At 33.7% G+C, this 21,367-nt stretch overlaps 3 protein-coding genes across 5 annotated transcripts in view; all 3 read right to left on the reverse strand.

The window, feature by feature from the left end:
• The window catches only part of LOC123541799 (uncharacterized), a 326,932-nt gene that overhangs the window by 222,436 nt on the left and 83,129 nt on the right, over positions 1 to 21,367 (reverse strand). The gene's annotated exons all lie outside the window — the stretch shown is intronic.
• Positions 1 to 21,367, reverse strand: part of LOC123542253 (complement C1q-like protein 4) — a 323,111-nt gene that overhangs the window by 140,275 nt on the left and 161,469 nt on the right. The gene's annotated exons all lie outside the window — the stretch shown is intronic.
• Positions 5,001 to 18,633, reverse strand: LOC128550933 (semaphorin-5A-like). 3 transcript variants are annotated; one of them, XM_053531026.1, is made up of 8 exons: positions 18,293 to 18,633; positions 17,702 to 17,866; positions 16,905 to 16,940; positions 13,369 to 13,533; positions 9,160 to 9,203; positions 7,820 to 7,904; positions 7,432 to 7,504; positions 5,841 to 5,951 (listed from the first exon to the last, which is right to left on the reverse strand). In XM_053531026.1, exons 1-7 carry the CDS (start codon positions 18,558 to 18,560, stop codon positions 7,467 to 7,469), a joined length of 801 nt encoding a protein of 266 aa, XP_053387001.1. In that variant the 5' UTR covers positions 18,561 to 18,633; the 3' UTR covers positions 5,841 to 5,951; positions 7,432 to 7,466. The 3 variants fall into 3 exon arrangements, with proteins under 3 accessions (XP_053386998.1, XP_053386999.1, XP_053387001.1); XM_053531023.1 differs by lacking the exon at positions 7,432 to 7,504 and having other exon boundaries at positions 5,001 to 5,951; XM_053531024.1 differs by lacking the exons at positions 7,432 to 7,504; positions 16,905 to 16,940 and having other exon boundaries at positions 5,001 to 5,951.

Below are 21,367 nucleotides of genomic sequence, written 5' to 3' on the forward strand. Positions count from 1 at the left end.
CTGACCGAAAAGTTTATGTTCAAAGGAATGTTAAATAAAAAGTTTTCAGACAATACAAATACTGCTTCCATCATCACCCCACTAATAAATACGTAGAAACATGAATTAGTACAATAAATAAACAAGAAATAAAAATCCTCAAAATAGTAAGCAGATTTTACATTATGCTAGTCAGTTTGTTCCATGAGTATTATGAGAAAAGCCTTTAAAATAGAACAGTGCAATGAACTAAATAGACCCCTTCTATTGAACAGTGTCGTGTTCTTTCAAGTCTCTATATACACTGAATGTTTTTCCACACATCGAAAGGCTATTCTTCTGTATGAATAATTAAATGAAAATGTAAATTGACTCTCTTACGGAATATTTTCCCACAAACCTTACATTTAACTGGACGCTTTCTAGTATGAAACTTCCTATGTTGATGTGATTTGCTGGATATCTGAAAGCCATTTTGCAAATATCACAAACGTAAGGGCGTTCTCCAGTATGAACTGACTAATGAAGTTTGAAATCGCTTGCGCGGATAAAACTTTTCTTGCATATATTGCACTCTGACAGACCTAAACTGGTATGGAGATGCATGTTTCCGTAGTGTACCAGACAGGCTGTATGTTTTTGAGCATATGTCACACATTAAACTCCATTCTCTGTACGAATATGTGATTTTAAATATGTTTCCTTACTAAATGTTTTCTTACACAATTAAAACATATGACAGCGATTTTTATTAAATATTTTGCTGGAAGCCATTCCTGTTTAAAATTGACAGCCAGTCTTTGGATTCCAAGTCAAGTACCACATATGTCAGATCACGCCTTTTTTTATCTATTAAGGTGTACCTTCTATTAAACCAGATGTAGCTCTGCTGAAATATATATAATATGTAACAGTATGTATCTAAGTATATATGTATTTGGTAGCAGTAATTCGTGTGATATTGGTAACAGTTGAAGTGAATAAAAAAAAAGGTATAACAAAAGAAATATTGAAGGATAGTGTATCCTTTCCAGAGTGAAAAGGAGACACAGGCCTCTTATTTAGCATTGGATGGTTGACGAAAGACCCATCCTGGAACGAATGGACAACTTATACCATCAAGCTCACGGGAAGATGTCATATTGTCTGTCCCAGCATCCATACTGGTTCAAAACTACTGGAAACTACTCATTAAAGTAAATCACCTATCACTGAATACTTTTCTGAATACCAGCCTTAACAAGGAATCAAACCGAGATCGCTTGCATTGTGGTCAAATTTGCTAACCACTAAGCCGCTTAAACTTGAACTTTCACTTTGTAAAAAGGTGGAATCAAGTATGCCCCCGCTGTGTTTGGTAGCCAGGCGTTTATCCATTTAGCTGGAACATCACATTTGCATCTGTTTTTGTGTGTTACACTGTGACTTAAACATCATCTGTTACGGCAATTTTCGTTAAAGTGTTCCGTTTTCATTTAATTTATCATGAATATATGCAACCATGTTTTTCTACTTCTCCTGGCAGGGATGTATATAACATAGTAACTTTGTTGTTAACAGGTTGCGGAAAGGATCTCCTTGATGCACTTTGTATGTGCCGAACAAAGAGAGCGCGTGATCCATATCATCCTTTATATTCTCGATAAACCTGATTTTTAACATATATTGTTTAGATAACAATGAAGATTTGCGGACAATTTATCACACCATTGTATTAAATACTGGTACGTTACAATAATTTATGAAATGACTGTAACAAACTTTGGACATCTTATCAGCTCCTAAATATAACACTAGTAATCACCTACAAATAGAATAAAGGATTTAAAGGCTCTTTTCAATCAATTACTGTCGAAAAAATTCAATTTCTGTGAATAAAGTTATCGCTATGTTTTGTAGAATTTGTTAGAATAAAATGAAACTTTATGCACAATGTGAATTCAATTATCAAACTCCCTACAACACATTCTGTGTGTTATATGTTTGTTTGATTCGTTTATGTTACGAGTTTATTTGAAATAAGCTGTAACACCACACACCTTAATGTAGGATGCATAAATTTTAACAAGAAAGTCAGAAGTGGACAAAAACAGAGAGATTTATTTACTAAAGGAATAATTATACGATCGAATGTGACTCCATGCAGTCTTTGAGCGCCGGTATAAATTACAGACTCCGGTATATACTAGATTCAAGCAATCTGGACTAAGAGTACTTTAAGATTATTTTGTAATCATTGTGATACTAACCCTAACCTTTAGTCAGTATATGATACATATAATACACTTAATGCGTGTGAACAAGCAATAATTTGCGTAATTTTACCGTGAGCTTTAATTGATAATCACATCCGGGCATGCGCAGAAGACCGCTCCAACTCTGTAATGAGCTACATCGTATACAATCTAGGTAAATATAGATACATCAGCCTCTTAAATTATTTTGTCCCATACCAAACTTTTGAAAGATTTATTTTTCTAAGCCTGTCCAAGTTCTGTGTCACATTAATCTTATCACTGAAAACCTTTCTATATCTTGGTTATTTTCATAAATGAAAAACTGGTACCGAAGCAAAAAAATAATTAACGTAACATTTAGTACGCATCTGACTTTGATCTACTTTGTTACAGTTATTAATAACAACAATTTGCTGACCAGGTAAAAAAGTAATGGACATTTCTAAGAAATTGATAAAAAGTTCATCGAAAGTAACAATATAATAATTTATATCAAATCAATTTCAGTCGAGAACTTCACACTATCTGAAGTAAACAGTAATTTAGACAAAACGTAATGAAAAAAAAAAACTAATGGAAAAAACATTCCGCCATTACGAAGCTCTCTAGAGTTGTAAATATCTACAATGATCTAGACTTGTAATGATAAACAATTTGATTACATTTGTAAAGAATAATTTCAATTCTCTACCTAAAACAATAACAAATACATAAACACAATAGTTCATTAACTGACAAGTGACCCAAGAGCTACCATTGTGTCACATTACTACCCTACCAAATCGAGAATATTCGTACACAGTTCATAATAGATGATACCTAACATTAGATTGCACTTAATGTTATTTTTGATGAATATATTATCGAATATCAAACGTTGAACATCAAACTTTTATTTCAGAAAATTAATCGATGGATTGACGATTGTAGAATCTAAATATTGATAACTATACTTTCTTTGGCAACATTATTTAACTAAACTCCCTATTCAACATTCTCAACATTATTAACCACCTTACTCAAAATGTTTATTCACTTTATTTGTTATACATTTCTTCAAATACATTTAAAGCACTGATATGACCAAATGGTATGGTTGTGTTTTTTCTTATAATTACATTTTGAATCAAGTTTCTTTTGATATCTTTTCAAGTAAGTGTTGTGACTCGGCTCTTTATTTTTCCTTAAATTATAAATGTCAAACTCAGGCACAACACACAAGTGAGGAGCACAGTCTTATGTAAAAAAAACTTCTAAAGATGACAATACACGTCTATAAAGATAACACCTCACCTAAACACATCTAAAATAAAGTAACACGTCTATATGCTAAAATACAAGTATATCATAGGAATCTTACTAAGAAGATGAAAACACGCCAATGTAAAGACACACTACACACGACAATTACATTTATAACATCCTTTAAAACTATGAACATAATCAAGAATATTCTAAGGTAAAAATTTCAAATAAAACAAGACAGAACTTTCCGCATAAAGTTCGTACATCCAGGATGATTTGTCTGGCCTACATACTGTATTATTGTGTTACAGTGTTGCAATAGTTATAGCACTCACATGAATTAAATTAAACGTGGTATTGACCCATGGGCCTATCAACTTGTAGCAATAACTATGTCGGTACGTAAGTAACAAATTCATTATCACGACGAATAAAGACTGACGTTGATTATTTATTTGATGCGCATTTATTATAAGTAACCGGCAACTTGATAAATTCAATAACTATTTTTGCAAATATTAAAAAAAAAAACAATTGTTGCCTTATATGTGCAGTCAATATGATAATTTATCGACTTGACATAAATAATCATATAATGCTGAGACTGTTGTACTTGACTGATATCACTTTCCCAAGCTGATAATTCTTCATATTGTCGTGATGTTTTTCAAAGATGTAAAATCAATATCCGTTAATTGTTTGCAAACGTGATTGAAAAAGAAACCACGTACTTTGCGAGTTCTTGACAAAATTAATACACATAAACTCTCCGTTTCATGTGTTCTCTAATATGTGCTAAAGCAATCATTACTGTATAAATCACGTAGTAACATAATGCACTAAAGAACTAACAGAAAGGTTTTACTTATTTTCCTAAGATAATGAATTAGATAAAACATATATCCAGTGACACGTCTATATGATAAAATACAGCATAAGTAAAAGACAAAATTTTGAAAGACGATAAAATTTTATTGCTGCTGCCAATGACACACATACATAAACGAATGTTTAAGACACCTTTTCTTTTAATATGTTATTAAGATTTCATTTGGTGCAGAACAAAATTGCATAGTCAAAATCAAAGTTAACGTTACGATTTATATGAAACAGGCAGCATAAGAAGTGAAGAAATACCGTTTACATTGTTATTCTGCGGTACCTTGTGGTTCTGTTTCAGATAAAATTAATATTGTCCCCTCTTGTAACCCTGAAGCATGCGCTCACACACACACACACACACACACACACGCAAACACGCACATACACAAACCCACAAGCCCACATACACGCACTTATTGGCTGCCATGGTGTTTTGACTTCAATGCGCAAGCACACTTAATGTGTGTATGACAGGATAAAGAATTTATCTTTTTTTTGTCGTGATTTTCTTGTTTCATAACGAAAGCCTCTCGTGTCTGAGGCATTTTTTGTTGAAACAGTAGAATAAATAAAATGATACCATAGAATCACTCGATTTTGTTGAAATTGTAATATGTTATCTAAAACGTATTATTCTAAATGTGTAAGGGATTATAAAAAAAGTACCTTTAGTAGTTCTGAAGTATATCATCAAATATATCGCTCAGTCATAAATATAGAGTTTTATTATATATCCTTTTTATTTACGGATTTGTGAAGGTTTAATGTGCAGAACGTAATCGTACAATATATTACCGTATTGGACGCTCATGTGTACAAAGAAAACTCTGTTTATTTTTTTTTGGACGGTTAAACAGCACAATGTTAAACATATGATAAAGTCCGAGACTAGTGAAAATGTTCCGAATGTAAATCGGGTAAAGTAAGCGCTCATTTTGAGTTTTATTATGCGTCTTGAAATCAAGATTCAAAAAATAAAATAGATAGTAAAGTGCTATTTTCTTTGACACTGCTCAGCTAGATGCATTCCCATTAATACTTTGTAATCAAAAACTTCAAAACGTTGTTTGTATCAATTAGTTTGAATGATGAAAGAGATTAGGTTGGCAGAAATGTGATCAACGAAATGGCTGCTGCAACTGATGAACGTTTAATAACTATTATCTAAACAATTTTCTATTGAAATGCAATTAATTGGATTCATAATAAAATTACATATTACATGCCTCATTTTTTTTTTGAATAGGCAGCAGTAACACTGAAGAAAAAGAACGTTAAGATTGTTACTTTTGGATACCGTGTGTAGAAAGAGTTTCCCAAAATTTATGCCCCCCTCCTTTACCTCGAAACATGCATGCACGCATGACATCAATTAAATTCACATATGCTAGATCGTTTTTCTTTACACCAATTGTCACTCCACTTCCATTTTCCATTCAAGTTGACTAAGTCGACACAGTCTTGGTTGCCAAGATAGCTATTTGGCTGGCCTGGTTCCCAATAGGTAAATGCAGAATGCAGAAAAGGTAGTTCCATCTATCCAGACAAATGTACCTTCCACCAAAGTATCTGATGCTCCAATCCATACACGCTTATCGTTAATTTCAACTAAAAGGCAATTAAATTATAATTTTAATGTATTGAAAGTGCATGTACATAATATATTGTTCAGATAGCACTTTCAGTTATACGTTATAACAAGATCCATCACTGAGAACAAACCGACAGACATACAAGCAAACAATTGAAACTAACATTCAAATAGCTTCATGTTGATATATCTGGTTTGTTAAAAATGCTTCTACTTTTGAAGTTATTTGGGATTCGCGCTTCGTAATCTTTAATTCAAGCCCTTCTAAACGGGTCGATGTTACGCTAAGATTTTTGTATAAAACCACGTAAAAGCTGGTAGCTATCGAATCTCATGCATGCCTGTTTTACCTTGCTTTCTGTGTGAGCAATTTTTAAATGCATAAACAGGCTGCTTTTGCATTATATAAGCACAAAAGGACAGTTTTCCTAAATATTTGTTTTCCCTATTCGCGTAACTGCCCGATTGCATACCACCAGATAACACAGAGTATTTAGTAATTCTGTAATGAATTTGATCAATACAATACTACACATTATTTTGAAATAAGAATCATTCCATTTAGTTTTCTCAACATTTTCGTCAGCATGTATTGTCGTCTGCCTAGCCTATTCGGGTATACTTTTTCGATAGCTTAACATTAATATTATCGTACATATTTTATTGCGAAATTTTGCTAAATCTGAAATGTAAAATGCCGCGTTGGACCTGTCTCTCCAAGGGTGCTTAGGAATAGTGTTGCGGCGGACCAGGAATGCTAAAACTCGCAAAGGTGCAGGAACCGAGCGCGCCGCAACTACAGGAAGCGCCTGTTGGAAACGCTGAAGCACATGGGGATGGACGGAGCGAAGGTCGCGGCTAGAAGCGGACCCACGAGATCCTGGAGGAGGATGCCCTTGATTACAGAGTTAGATAGTTAAACTTTGGGAGTCAACCAGGGTAGGTGGGTCGGCAGTTGAGTGCTGGAATGTTGACCGATATTTCGCAGTTGCCACCTCTTAGCAAACAGTGATCAATTTGCAAATCAATTTGAACGTTGCTTGCTGTATGATACTACCTTGCCTTGTGTTGACTTGCCTCGTCTTGACTTGCCTAGCCTTTAATTGATGTCAGTTGTGGGTTCGACCCTTAATGAAGTGACCCATTGATATCAGACTTATGACTGAGGCGTTTGTTTCTCCATGCAGCTGAATCAGAATGCTTGATAGCAGTGTTCGTTCTCATTTCGGTCGTCCGAATTTTGTCTTTTCAATAACTTAACACGGTAAAACCCTGTGTAGTCACGAGTGGCCGTAAAACTCCACTTATATTTTATACAATATATATAGGGGTCTTGTAATATAAATAATTTCTTTAAATTGCTTAATGTAAGGATATACTATTTGGAACATGCTATATACTTAAAATTAAAAGAAGGAATAACTGATTATTTAGTATTTATTATGAGTAATGAAATTATATCTTTTTAGATATTTTATTATGACCAGGTGTTTTCACCGTATTATCCTTCCGAATATGTTGGTATCCTAGGCCTAACAGTCTAAGGCACCAACCATCCAATTCGGATTCTCTGCAAAGAAATACGTTATCCAAAAAATAAGAAAAAAATTAGACAGCTGGATTGTACTTTAATATTGTCTTTCTCCATAATGTTGGGAAACTTTAATATATGGCATTTTTTTATTTGCAATTTTATACTTAAACTGTACATAGGCTTAAATAGTACAAATCAAATGTAAATGCAAAAATGCTTGTCAGACCTCTCGCATAAAACACTCTCTGTTTCTTTGCAAGTTCTATCTTCTACTTCGGTTACACGTAGCTAAAACTATACTGTCAAACTTATATGAAACTGTTTTTAAGAGAATGTCACTGACAAACGTACCTTGATTAAGGAAATCGTTCAGAAACATTTGTTTATGAAGAGATTTTATCGTAGCAAGTTGTCCTCCGTTTACATTGCAATAATCCTGTGGAAATAAAAATTGATATTTTATCACATTCTGTGTCAATCTGTCTGTTGATATGTCTATCTGTCTGTTCGTCCACCAAATAGAAATATTTTCACAAAGCAAGCATTATCCTGAAATTGAGTGCGCGTCATCCTGAACTAAATGCCTTTGGCTTTGAGTACATTTGAAACTCGATATCTCGAGTTAACTTTTGTCAAAAGAAATTTTGTAGAACTCCCGTGCCGAAAACACGTCCACAAAGAACATTTTATTATCAATAAAATAGAGAAAAGTGAAAACTTCACAGGTCGCTCAACACGACAAAAACGAAAATGTTGCAGGCTCGGTTTGATTGAGCCTGTTCATGGACGGTAGTGGAAATGCATGCTACCGTCCACGCCCTCTAGCCCCGGGTTGAGCAGAACTCAACATTTATACATGCTAAAAGTACAAAAAATAATTTAGAGACATCCGCAGATGTATTCAAACGGCGATGAACATGGAACCTTCAATGATACACGTGTTGAGGCGCGTAATTCTATGAAGAGCGGCGTTTGGTCCCCAGATGAAATAAAGGGTTTGCCCCAAACGAGAAAACAATGGGCAGAACTAAACAAACTGGAATTAAGGAAGGAAATCTGAGGTTATGGAGCCTGCGTATCACAGGAACCGTCAAAAGACAAAATTTAAAAGAAGGCACCATATCCAAGGGGTGATTAAACAATACCCAAGGCTGTGAAAGCGGGAGTATTGGAACCACCCAGGCCGAAATGGTCATGTTGAAAAACTAAACGGTACCAATAACACGACATAAATGTCGTGCTGAACGATCTGAGAAAATCGAAATATAACAGCCCTGATTGAATGTACGGGGAGACTTTTTACGGCCGCCACATAAGTCAAATTTTGGTTATTTCGAAGTTAAACACTCGGTCCCTCCGCATTCAAGATAACAACCTTCAGTGTGTATATTTAGTCCGTTTTGAGGTGTTTTAAGACACTTCTTTATGTAATGTCGCAAACAGATTAGTCCGATACTTTATGAACTCAAACGGGGGGTAATATATCGGACACTTCAGGACATTAAATTTACTTTGATAATGTACTTTCTCATAAAGTGCATGGTGCTGCATTTTAGATTTCATTCTACGTACTGCATATGTTATTTATCGTGTTCAGCTGCTTTTTTATGCTGACGAAAGATTTTGACATAATATCAAAACGTATCACAGAACGTATATAGAAATTTAGAAAAAAAAATAACACAAAGTACCTTAGCTTCAGTCCAGTTCATTTCTTTTACAATGAGTTTGTATCCTGGAAATGATAAATAGCAAAATGATGTTAAACTGTTAAAGAAATACAGAGTTGTACAAATATGAGACAATATGGATCACCACGAGGAAAATATTGAGAGAAATATAAGAACAGAAAGCTAAACCAAACCAAGCAAATAGAGAGATAGATAAACCAAATTTAAAAAGTGAGAAGCATACTCAAGAGGTCTCATATTCGCCACAGGGAAGAACTATGATATATAAGTTCAGGCAGCTAAACCAAACTGAAGAAGAGAGTGTATCAAATCCAAGACAGGACTTCGCTAAACGAACAGAAAACTAAACCTAACTGAAAATATGAGAAAGATAATCAGAATGTTCCGAATTTGCGACAAGATAAAACTATGATATATAAGTACAGAAGGCTGAACTAAAATGTAACGTTGAGAGCATATAAGTGAAACAGGCTAATCCAAACATAAAATATAAGAAATCTAATCAGGGTGTCCCGTATTTGCTAAAAAAGCTAAACTAAAATGAAAATACGAGAAGCCTAATCAGGAAATCTCAAAATTGTGAAAGGACAGAGCTACGACATTTAAGTTAAAAAAGCTACCCAAAACTAAAAATTCGAGAAACATAATCAGGATATCTCGAATTAGCCACAAGACAGCACTAACCATTGTGACGGATGGCATGATATGAAGATAAAACTATCACAGGAAAAATATTATGCGTGCTTATCTTCGTTATTAGTTGTTGTTGTTATTTCAGGGAATAATTCTGTTATGATATCTCATTCGAAATATAAAAATAATTAACAATAAACTCATGTTTTACTCGCCTCGATAAAATGTATTCAGTGCTAAATAAACCAATGTAATAGACTAAAAATGTATGCACTTTATTATTACATTATTATCTAAATGAATTTATAGGAAATCGGATACTTATCAAAATATGATACTTATTTCATCAAGAATAAGATTGTGCTATATATTTGTATTATATCATTATATTATCGATTCATATCGAAATAACATTGTTGGTGTTCAGCCATATACTAAAATTCTAGTAGTTTTTAGTGCACCGTACGGCTTTGATTATACAATTTCTAACAACGGTTCAGTTAAAGGCCTATTTTGTCTCACAAAATTACTTTTGAATTTGTTAAACGCATATAGCTGATCATTTTACCTTCTATGTCTTGTATGTAACCCTTCCTTTAAAAAAACAGATGCATGTTTTCAGCTTAATGCCCACTGTTTGCACTGATGATTTGATATAAATGTATTTCCTGGGAGTACACTGATAAACCTATTTCTCACCGCGATATGTTTTGAACATGATAGGCAAGAACAGTTATCTAACATATTAGTCTATGTCTACCTGCAAATGGTAACTGGGAGATTAACTACTACGGTGTGATCGCATCAGCTCTATATTACTGTTTTCTGTTATCAGCTGATAGCATACATACCCAATAGTCGTGCAGAATTTTAGAATACAATTGTAGCGCAGTTGTTTACAGGGGGATCAAAACTGCCGTTTTTATTTTGGAATTCTCAGATTTCGGCTTTGTCAAAATTTGCAACATTGTAATAAACTATTTAAGAGGGGTAACTTTAGAAATAATTTGTCCGGTCTGGACAGAAATTCGGATGTCACACCTTTCATCAATTTTACTTCATACACAATATGCATCTCACAACAACTTTGCTGATTTGCCTAATGCTTACATTTGCATATGTACTTTGTTATAACCCTAGCAAGGACATGATGTGTCGCCATTGATTAAGCAGTCAACTCATGTATGCATGCAATAAAATATAACTGAAAATTGAAAAATAAATCGAAGTTACTATCGAGTTTTATAAAGGATAGAGCCATAATCAAGATAAATCAGATGTTTTTTCCGATGAAGTATCAATGCAAGTTGACGGAATTTATTTTTAACACTTTCACATATAAATTACCCTAGTCACAGTTAGTCATGTCAAAATCTAACATTGTACGAGTAACCGTACTCACCAATATCACCAATACATGTTTCATTACCATACGTAACAGAGCTGCAATCAGCATTATTGTAAACTAAAGTATGTTTTTATATTATATTGATTATATGTATGCAAGGTAAATGCAACGTAACACACGGATGAACGAGATGTGTTTGTAAAACACGCATGACTCCCATGATAGCCTCGTGATCAAACATCGATTTGCCATTGGGGATTATTTGCTGACCATAGGCTTTCAGACATAGATGTTTGACGGATGTAGACCAAAGCATTCTTCAATCACTTATAGGTAGTCCTTGGTCGAAATACAGACAATTACTTTAGTGTTCTTCAGTTATAGATGAAAACAAATTTCCAGGTCAAGCTCAAGGTCACCATGCCCTCACCATGCCCTCACCGTAAAACTTTACAGAACCGAAGTCAAATTCAATAGGTATCATCGTAGCGTTTTCAAAGTCTAAAGGTCATGGTCATGGTGACCTCAGCCATTGACCAGTAAACCTAAACGCAATAGGGATCTTTTACTGACAAAATGCAATCGTCCTTAAAATTTGACGCCTGAAGGCCAAAGTGTTCTCCAATTGCCAAGCTGAAACCATTTGCAGTCTAACGGACTTTTATCCATTTGATCCCAGTAAAGACAATAATGCTATCGGGTTTGACACCTGACCGTATTGTAGCCATTCTGGTTCAGATTATAGTCAAATTGGTTTTAAGTAAAAGTCCGTATGGAGAATATGTTACAGACATATGTTCAGTCAGTTATCGTACGGTCGTTGTCGAAAAGTCTACTGTATATAAAAATGTACTAGTGTCGAGTTTGAGATTATTTTTTTTCAATTTGAATATATTGATGAAGTATTATTTTGGCATAATGTAATGGTATCGCGGAAAATATTTCATACTGAAATTGGGACTGGGGTCAATTGAGTTCCTGTAAGCAATTGGACCATGGACCCCGCAGGTAAGATTGACAGTTACTTGTTTTCCATTATTTGAATTTCACAAGGCTCCTTATATGTTCCTATACAGAATAAATTTTCTATTTCAAGGGCTTCAGGACATGTCAGCTTATTACAATATGAAGAAAATTGCTTGTTTGTTCAGGTTCTAGTTACAAGATGTTATTAATATGTCTTGTTAAACATAATTGCAGTTTACAGTTGTATGTAATTTTCTTGTCACCGAAGTCTTAAGCATTAATTGTTTGTTATCACCAGTACCACATTGACGAGCCAGCAACAGATATAAATCGTTTACAATTAACTTTTGTTAAACGGTCGTGTAAGTGCTAAGCAAGGTCAATAGGTAATGCTATTGTGTAAGTTTAACAGTTTATCGCAAGGGACTCTCATTTGTTATGGAAAGCAAAAGAGTTGAAGCTAATTTCTTTATTAAGCGTACAATTATGATTTGTGAACGTAATCATATTAAAATATTAACTTTATCTTCCCTGTCTGGTTATTGATTTGTTTGCCGCTCACTACGTAGTAGCAGACGATAAACAAATTCCTCCGCGTCTGTCCGGCCGTCCGCCGCTTTGTTTTCAAATGTTTAAATGGAAATATTTTCTATGTCCAAGTAATAAACAAAGTCCTATTAAATGTATTAGATACGACATACCAAATGTCAGAAAATGTGTACTTTTAAACCGAAAACTGTTCTGTGTCTGAAAAACACAAATGGAAAGTATGACTAAAGTGTAATTCAAACAGGCCATAGTTTGACTTTCCGGTTAAAAATATACTGACGGATCCATATAATACCTTGTACATCATCTGCTTGATATTGTAAGGGCCTATTGAACTATGCTCATACATAACTTGGCTAAGATTTGAAATATTTTCAGGCAATTCAACAATAATCACATGTCTTCTAATACGTTATCTTGGACTACTGTCTACATCTTTGAATATAGTCACAAAATATCTGCATGTTTTGGGGTATTTTCTTTTTCAAGCGCACTGCTGTGACATCGCACTTGTCACGTTCGAGTAACGCATGTGTTGAATAATTTAACACTCAGTCAAATTGTTCATATGGCAGTTATTAACTTTTTTATAGCTAAATAATTTTCTATAATCACAAAGCATGCATTCTGAAAACATACATAAAATATGCATGTTACGTCTTATAAAAGCAGAATAGCGCACACAATAATACATAAAATGTAAAATATCCTACCACAAGCTTCGTTTTCACACGACTCTATATCAACGGAATTTCCTTGACAGTGTCTTCCACAACGAGACAGTGTTGGATTTGAGCAAGTCCTTGACCTTGTCCTGAAACCTCTACCGCAGTCAGCGCTACAATTAATCCACATCTGCCAGCTTTCCCAGCTTCCATCTTTGTAATAGTGAAATGAATATCAAATAAATGTTACATAAGTAGCTTGTGGCTAAAGTCTGGTAAATTATAAAATCTTGTATATTTTATTACCTTACAAGACCACACATGGGCAACTTATTCTAGTATTTGACATATAAAATAAATATATCAGAAAATGACTACGGATTAATTTACGAAAAAGCTCTGTTTTTTATGTTTTCTTTATTTTCTGTTTGAAAAAATCGCTCCTGAAAAAAAAAGAGAACAGGAACATGACCGTGCTTTTATTAAACAATATTACACTGGTTTTAAAACTAGCTGTTTTTTTTTTTCTTTCTTTTTTTGGCTTCATCATAAAATACCACATCGATAGCTTAGTGGTGGAACATCCACTTCGAGCGCTGAGGTCGAGGTTCGATCCCAGGCCGCGTGAAAACACGCGAAAAAAACAGAACCGGTAGCTCCCTTGCTTGGCGCTGAGAATTAAAAGAGAAACTGGCCACTTCTCTCATAACCTCGTGGTAATGGAATTCGATCAGGAATGAGGATTCGGGAGTGATTTGTTGTAGAACTTCCTTCACAATCGACGTAAGATAATTTATGGATAAACAAAGAAACATTGATTATTTGTTACCACCAACAGCACATTTGACAAGCTAGCAATAGATATAAATCGTTCACAATTAATTTCAGTTAAACGGTCATAAGTGCGAAGCAATGTCAATAGATAATGCTATTATTAGTAAGGTTAAAGGTTTAACGCATGAAACTCTCTTTTGTTATGTTGCAACCAATCTATCTATTAAAGGAATATTAACTTTATCTTTCCTGTGTGGTTATAACTCGCTACTTAGTAGCAGACGACATAAACCAAATTCCTATTATTAGATATTAAGAAATGTCTGAACATGTGTACATGTACTACTAAACCACAAAATGTCCGCATGCTAGTAAACACAAAAGAAAAGTTTGTTGTTACAAAAGAAATGATTTCAACAGGATATGATTTGACTTAAAACATAATGACTGATCCATATAGAACCTTGTACGTCATCTGCATAATAATTAAAGGGCATACTACAAAACATGGAGTGGAGTCGTAGTCGTGGAGTGGAGTGGAGTCAAATTTTGGAGTAGAGTCAAATTTGGAGTGGAGTCGTTGAGTCAAAATTTTAAAAATGTTGTATAAAGCCTGTGAAATTCCATTCCTGTTAACAAAATAATTGATTTATTGCCCTTTAGAGAAAATACAAGTCAGTATATATATATAATATAATTCTGAAATAAAAATTGTAGTGTCTATATCAATGTTCTAGTTTCATGTATTTCTAACACCTAGCATGTGGTTGAATAAATATTTGAAGCTTTAATTAGGGTATATTAAATGGTTGTTGCCTATATTAATTTTCATTTTAAGTGACAAGAGAAAGGTTGTGCATTATCATAGTGGTGTCAATTCCAATTAAAAATGATGAAAAAATGTAGCATTTTTATGATGTAGCACTGGATTTATTATTTAAATTTGAAATGGCATTTGCATTCATATATTAAATGTTCATCACATGGAGATAACATCTTTTTCTTGTGTTTTTTTTTTTTTTTTGTTAATTAAAAGGAACAGACTTTTAGGTGAAGCTTTATAAAATTCATGTTTCGTATCTGTGAAATTCATTTGAGACCACTGGGATAAAGGGGTTATGGGAATCATTAGGTCAATGTCACCATTTGAAGAGAATTTTCTTTCAAACATTAGAAGCATTGACGGTTATGACACAGCCCTATTTCTTAACAGATCTTACCATCACACTTGCACCAGATTTTAATTCTTCATAAATATCATATAGATTGATGCAGAAATGAAAGTGCAAAGTTTAAACGTTGGAATTATTTTTTTTTATTATTGATCAAGGCCTTTTAACTCTGACTCTGCTAGACTTTTAGTCTGATTTGTTTTGCCTTATAATCACTCCTGATCTAGATCTTAAGATCATTTCATATTGTATATAAATATGATTAGGATTCCTAAAGAAATCAAGAATTATATAATGTACTAGACCTAACAAGGTGATATGTAACAAACAATAAATAATGCTACTCCATGTGTAGTTCCTTAACCGGTGGTTATTTTTCAATGCGGTTTTCAGCACATTGTAAAGCAATTTTTTTGGGAACAAAGTAACATCGGAATAAAAAAATCGTTAAAGCCAAATTATGAAAATAATTATTTGAATGAGGTGTACACGCTGTTATACTGGAGCATATAAAAAATAATCATAACTTAGGTTTGACATCCAGGTCTCAGAATATTAGAATAACTTGTGAAATTCAATCATTTTGTATGGGATACAGCAATTTGTGATGAGTTTGAGTTTGTTTTTAAATACTTATTGCATTTTTCATTTTACAAGACAACTAAAACATCTTAACTTGAGGTTAATTCCACCTGGAATGAGTCTCAAGAGCGAGTAATCCTAAGTTGTGAGAACTTGTTTCGCAATCGAGAATAAAGAAATTAAAATAAACTTAAAATACAAATTGCAGAGGCTTATTGTACTCAACTCCTTATTTTTCTAGTAAAAATGTGCATCCATTTAATACAGTAAAACACTAAATTGCGGGTTGCTATAATGGAAAAATGTTTAATTGTAGCAACCTACAGCCCGCAATATATATATATATGTACACTAAATCGCGGGTTTCGGGCTTCAGGTTGCGGATGGATACAATAGAAATTTTGTCAGCAATAGAATTAATGAATTTAACACAACAACATGCATGCTACATACATGTATTTTTTATTTACCTGAGCTATACGGTAGTCAATATTGCAATGTCAGTGGACATAAACAATTTCTTTATGTAACAAGTTTAAATATCTAAATTTTATCTGACTTGCATAAATTCCTCTTGTTTATCTGAAATTAAATATTGCTGAAATAATTCATTTAATAATATAATTAAAATTGTAAATTGATTTTGGTATTTAGAATGGGACTGAAAGGTTCTCATAATAAATCTGTCGACAAATTTTGAAAATGATCTAAGGCCAAGTGAAAAAATTGTTAAGTAAAACAACAACAACAAAACCAACAAACTTCAATAGAAAACACTGATAAGGAGTGTTATAATTGTTCACTGATAAAGGTTATAAAAAAATGCCTATTATTATACCCAACCCATCCGAGAATACATCAAGCAGTAATTAGAACATGCTCCTACAGGTGTTCAGTTGGAACTTAGTTTTGAAAACTTGGTTGTTACTTTTTACTGTGGTCTATTTGAACATGTTCCCATGGGTTGACTGCCTTTTGATTTGTTTACAACTGTTCTCAAATATATAAAATTGTATTTAAAATCTTTTCAAAAATAATGAGATAAAATATACTGACAATTATCAATTTGACCAAGCTTTCTGTTCTGTGTATCTACAATCAATGTAAAACAAAAGCATTATTATGTTGAATAGTTATAAAATATCAATAAATAAATATTATTGATTAAACAAATTTGAATCCACTCTATGACTCCACTCCAAATTTTGACTCCACTCCAAATTTGACTCCACTCCATAACTCCACTCCAAATTTTGACTCCACTCCAAATTTAACTCCACTCCATAACTCCACTCCAAATTTTGACTCCACTCCACTCCAAATTTGACCCCCTCCATGCCTCCACTCCAATTTTGACTCCACTCCACGACTCCACTCCAATTTTGACTCCACTCCACGACTCCACTACACGGCTCCACTCCCTGACTCCACTCCATGTTTTGTAGTATGCCTACTTAAAGGGCTTTAGAACTATGTACATACATAACTTGGCTATTTTGTGAAATAGATAAAAAGGGAAATTCATCAATAAGCACATGACTTCTAACACGGTATCTAGGACAATTGTTTATATCATTGAATATAGTCGCTAGATCTACGCATGTTTTGTGGGAATTTCCTTTCAAGCGCTCTGCTATGACAATATAATTGAGACGTTCGAGAAGCGCATGTTTTGAATAATAACTCAGTTAAAGTGTTCTTCGTTGCATATTGAAATTATCAAGTTTTTCTAGCCAAATGTTTTTCTATAATTGAAAGTCATGAATTCTGAAAATATACATTAAACGTGCATGTTACATCTCATAAAAGCAGAGTTCCGCACACAATAATAAGTAAAATATAACATATCCTACCATAATACTCGTTTCCACACGACTCTGTATCAATGGAATTCCCTTGACAATATCTTCCACCATGAGACGGTGTTGGATTTGAGCAAGTCCTCGACCTTGTCCTGAAACCACCACCGCAGTCAGTACTACAGTTACTCCACATCTGCCAGCTTTCCCAGATTCCATCTTTGTAATAGTGAAATGAATATCAGATAAATGTTACATTTAGTAGTTGATTGTTAAAGCTTGGTAAATTACAAAATCTTATAATTTTTTTACCTTACGAGACTACTAAAACCACAGGGGCAACTTATTCTAGTATTTTACATAAATAAACAAAGCAGAAAATGATGAAAGATTAACTTACGAAAAGGCTTTGTTTTCTGATTTTAGTTTGAAAATAGCTCCGGAAACATAATAGTTAGAGAACAGAAACAAGATCGTCTTTTTTATTAGATTTGTTTTCAAACTACTTGATTTTTGCGTTGCCCGCAATAATTTGAGTCATTTCATCATAAAAGTTACGTGTTTTTAAACATTTATAGCGACAGTTTCTTGCAATATAAAGCGATACTTAGACGTGTAGAACACTTAAGATGTTAAGGAACGTACCTGTTTTAGTAGTAGAAGCGAATAGAATGATAACGCCAATAAGCCCAATGACTGCTGCCGACAGGAAAATGAGTAAAATGTATAGTATTTTCTTCCGTGAAATAACTTTTTTGTCAACTTCCTGATTTATTGTCTGATATAACTCACAATCCTTGGTTTTTTGTAGAGATTCATACACGTCAGTCTTTATATCCGTTTCTGGGACAATGCCTTCTTCTATTTTAGCGTCAAATTCAGTAAAACCTTCATTTACATATATAGTAGCCATTTCAAAAGAAATACTTTCTTATTTCATTTAACATATTGTACTAAAATTATGGCGTAATTTTACTTCCTGTTACTTCCTGTTGCACTTCCTGTACTTCAAGCTGTATTTAACAGTATATATGTTATGCATATATGTTATTATTGATGAGCGAAATAATAAAATGTCACTTCTACTGAAGTTGGGATCATGAAACTTTGCACTTAAACGTCATATAAAAAAACTTAAAAAGGTTAAATTTAAATGAATTTGAGTATAACACTGACTGAGCCAAACTTTGCCATGAGACACCTAAATACTCTTGGAACCTTTCTCTTTCTACCTGTTCCATGGAATATCATTTTCTTTGTCAACCCAGTTACAAATGGCAAGATGATTACCTTGTCTTTTTGGATATTATGAATAATAAGTTCTCATATCTCTTTGTCCGTCATCCGTGGTGCGTCTGTCTGGTTGTCCGCCCGTCGTTAACAAATTCTACAAACGAAATCTCTTCTTAAAACACTGAATGGACTTTAATAAAACTTTGCTTGGACGTTTCTTTTGTGGTCCTCTAGCAAAGTTGTTTAAACTCTTCCACTTGGTTGCACATTTGGGTCGCCATGACTATAAACGAAAAAATCTTCACACGATATCTCCTAAACCTCTACACAAATGACCACTGCTTGGCTCTCTTTCAAAATTGTCCAAATGTCTTTGGTTCATTAGACATGTGGGTCATTATGGTTTAAGATATATTTTCGGCTATAAATTAAACCTTTAATAATATTCTTCCCTGAAGCTAGAGCCTTAATATTGGGCTTGTGATAACTGGGTTTGACTCTGTACCGTTTTAAAATGTTCAAGTTATTTCTTTAGCGTCAGAAATGGCGACGCTCCTGAGTTTGAGATGTATAACTATATGCTTAGTGGTATATATAAGAAAATTTTAAAATCGTCTAAATTATAAATGAAAAGTCGTAATAGCTAAAGCTTTGATATTTGTCATGTGATATTAGGGCTGGTTTTCTACCATAGTTGTTCAAGTTATTGCCCTAGGATTCAAAATGGCCACTTCTCGTGTGTGAAATGTACACAAAATGTACCAGAAATAGCTGTTATAGGAATCTTCGAAAATCTTCTCTGATACCATAATAGCCAGAACTTTGATAGTTGGCTTGTGATATCACGGTTTGATTCTCTACCATAATCATTCTAAGTATTTGCCAAGGGTAAAAAATGGCAACGCCCTTTGGTGTGTCATGTATATATTATATGCTTATATATAAGACAGTTTGAAAATCTTCTTCTATGACTCCATTATACCTAGAGCCTTGATATTTGTCTACCGTAGTTGCTCTAATTATTACCATGTATATTATATAGGCTAATATATAAAAATCTTTTTCTCTGAATCCAAAATAGTAAGAGACTTGAAGCCTTTTACACATTTGAGCGCTTAAGTGTCAATAACCCTCTGGTTTATTATAATCTACGAATGCTTAATATTTCAAAGTAGATTTAGGGCGACATTTAGGGGTTATTTCATGGTTTACAAAGAATTTCAATTGAGATAAATAAGATACTTGTCGGTCAAATCAAAGCGGGTATTGATGACGGCGCCTATATGTCCGGTCGCAAAATACCCGTGACAGAAATGAAAGACAAAACTGACTGTTGATTATCTGTCAATAGTTCGATATGTGGTGTCGTTTTATCTGATTGAAAGATCAACTTAAAAGGCTGACACTCTAATGAAAACAGATAAGAGTCCGAATATTTTGTATAAAAGATCACGTAAATAATCTAAAGCTGTGTATTTTTTTCTGCTTCCTCCCGTCAACAGGTGGTATTTTCTTGCAAAACAGATTCATATTTACCCATGCCGGTAAAATCTGACATCCCCATGCCAGATGACTGTTGTGTTGCGATTGACAACCTAAAAAATTTTACGGAAAATACATGATATTAATTTAAGCTACAGATATTATAACTAAACCAGAGGTCGACTTGTTTTTCCTTTGAAAAATCACAACACCATTTCATTTTACGGACATTAACTTTATGTGCTTTGAATGCTAACAGCTGAGAAAATGCTTAAGAGAGATTTATGTCTGTCAGTTTATCTTATTCATTTTCTTATTTGTATCACAAAGTATGTAAGAAAAAGAATATTTCACTAGTTTAGGTTGTAGTAACATTATTCAATGACGATGAGCCATGAAGCTCCGTTTTACGGGGTTCTGTCACATAAAAACAATTTGAAAATATGGAAACTGGTAACGGAAGTCCCAAAGTTTCCCTAAAGGCATTATTATCGGCATGGACAATTCTCTGGGTAAAACCAGTCATCTTCGGTAAGCTCCCTCACAGGGAATTATTCTACATCACATGAAGGGTTGCTATCCCATAGAGGTGACGGGAGAGTGATTCGATAGTCAAGATCCTTTAATCACTGAGTCATTCATTGCTCTGAGGTTGCCCCAATTGAATAAAAGTATAACACAACAACGATTTGATAATGATAACAACTATATCTTAAAATTACTTCGCTTGATTTTCTATTCTTTTTTAAGTTCAACTTGAAGAATAAAGCATTAATTAAAGCACAATGGCAATTAATTTATTTCGCTCAACAAATGAGATAAACAAGAGGGCCATGAAGGCCCAGTATCGCTAACCTGTCCTACTGGCCTAGAGATCATCAAGATTAACATTTTGACCAAGTTTCATTAAGGTATGGTCATACATGTGGCCTCTAAGGTGTTAACTAGCTTTTCCTTTGATTTGACCCGGTGACCTAGTTTTTGACCCCACATAACCCAGATTTA

The sequence above is a fragment of the Mercenaria mercenaria genome, chromosome 19, assembly GCF_021730395.1.
Source record: "Mercenaria mercenaria strain notata chromosome 19, MADL_Memer_1, whole genome shotgun sequence".
NCBI lineage: Eukaryota > Metazoa > Mollusca > Bivalvia > Venerida > Veneridae > Mercenaria > Mercenaria mercenaria.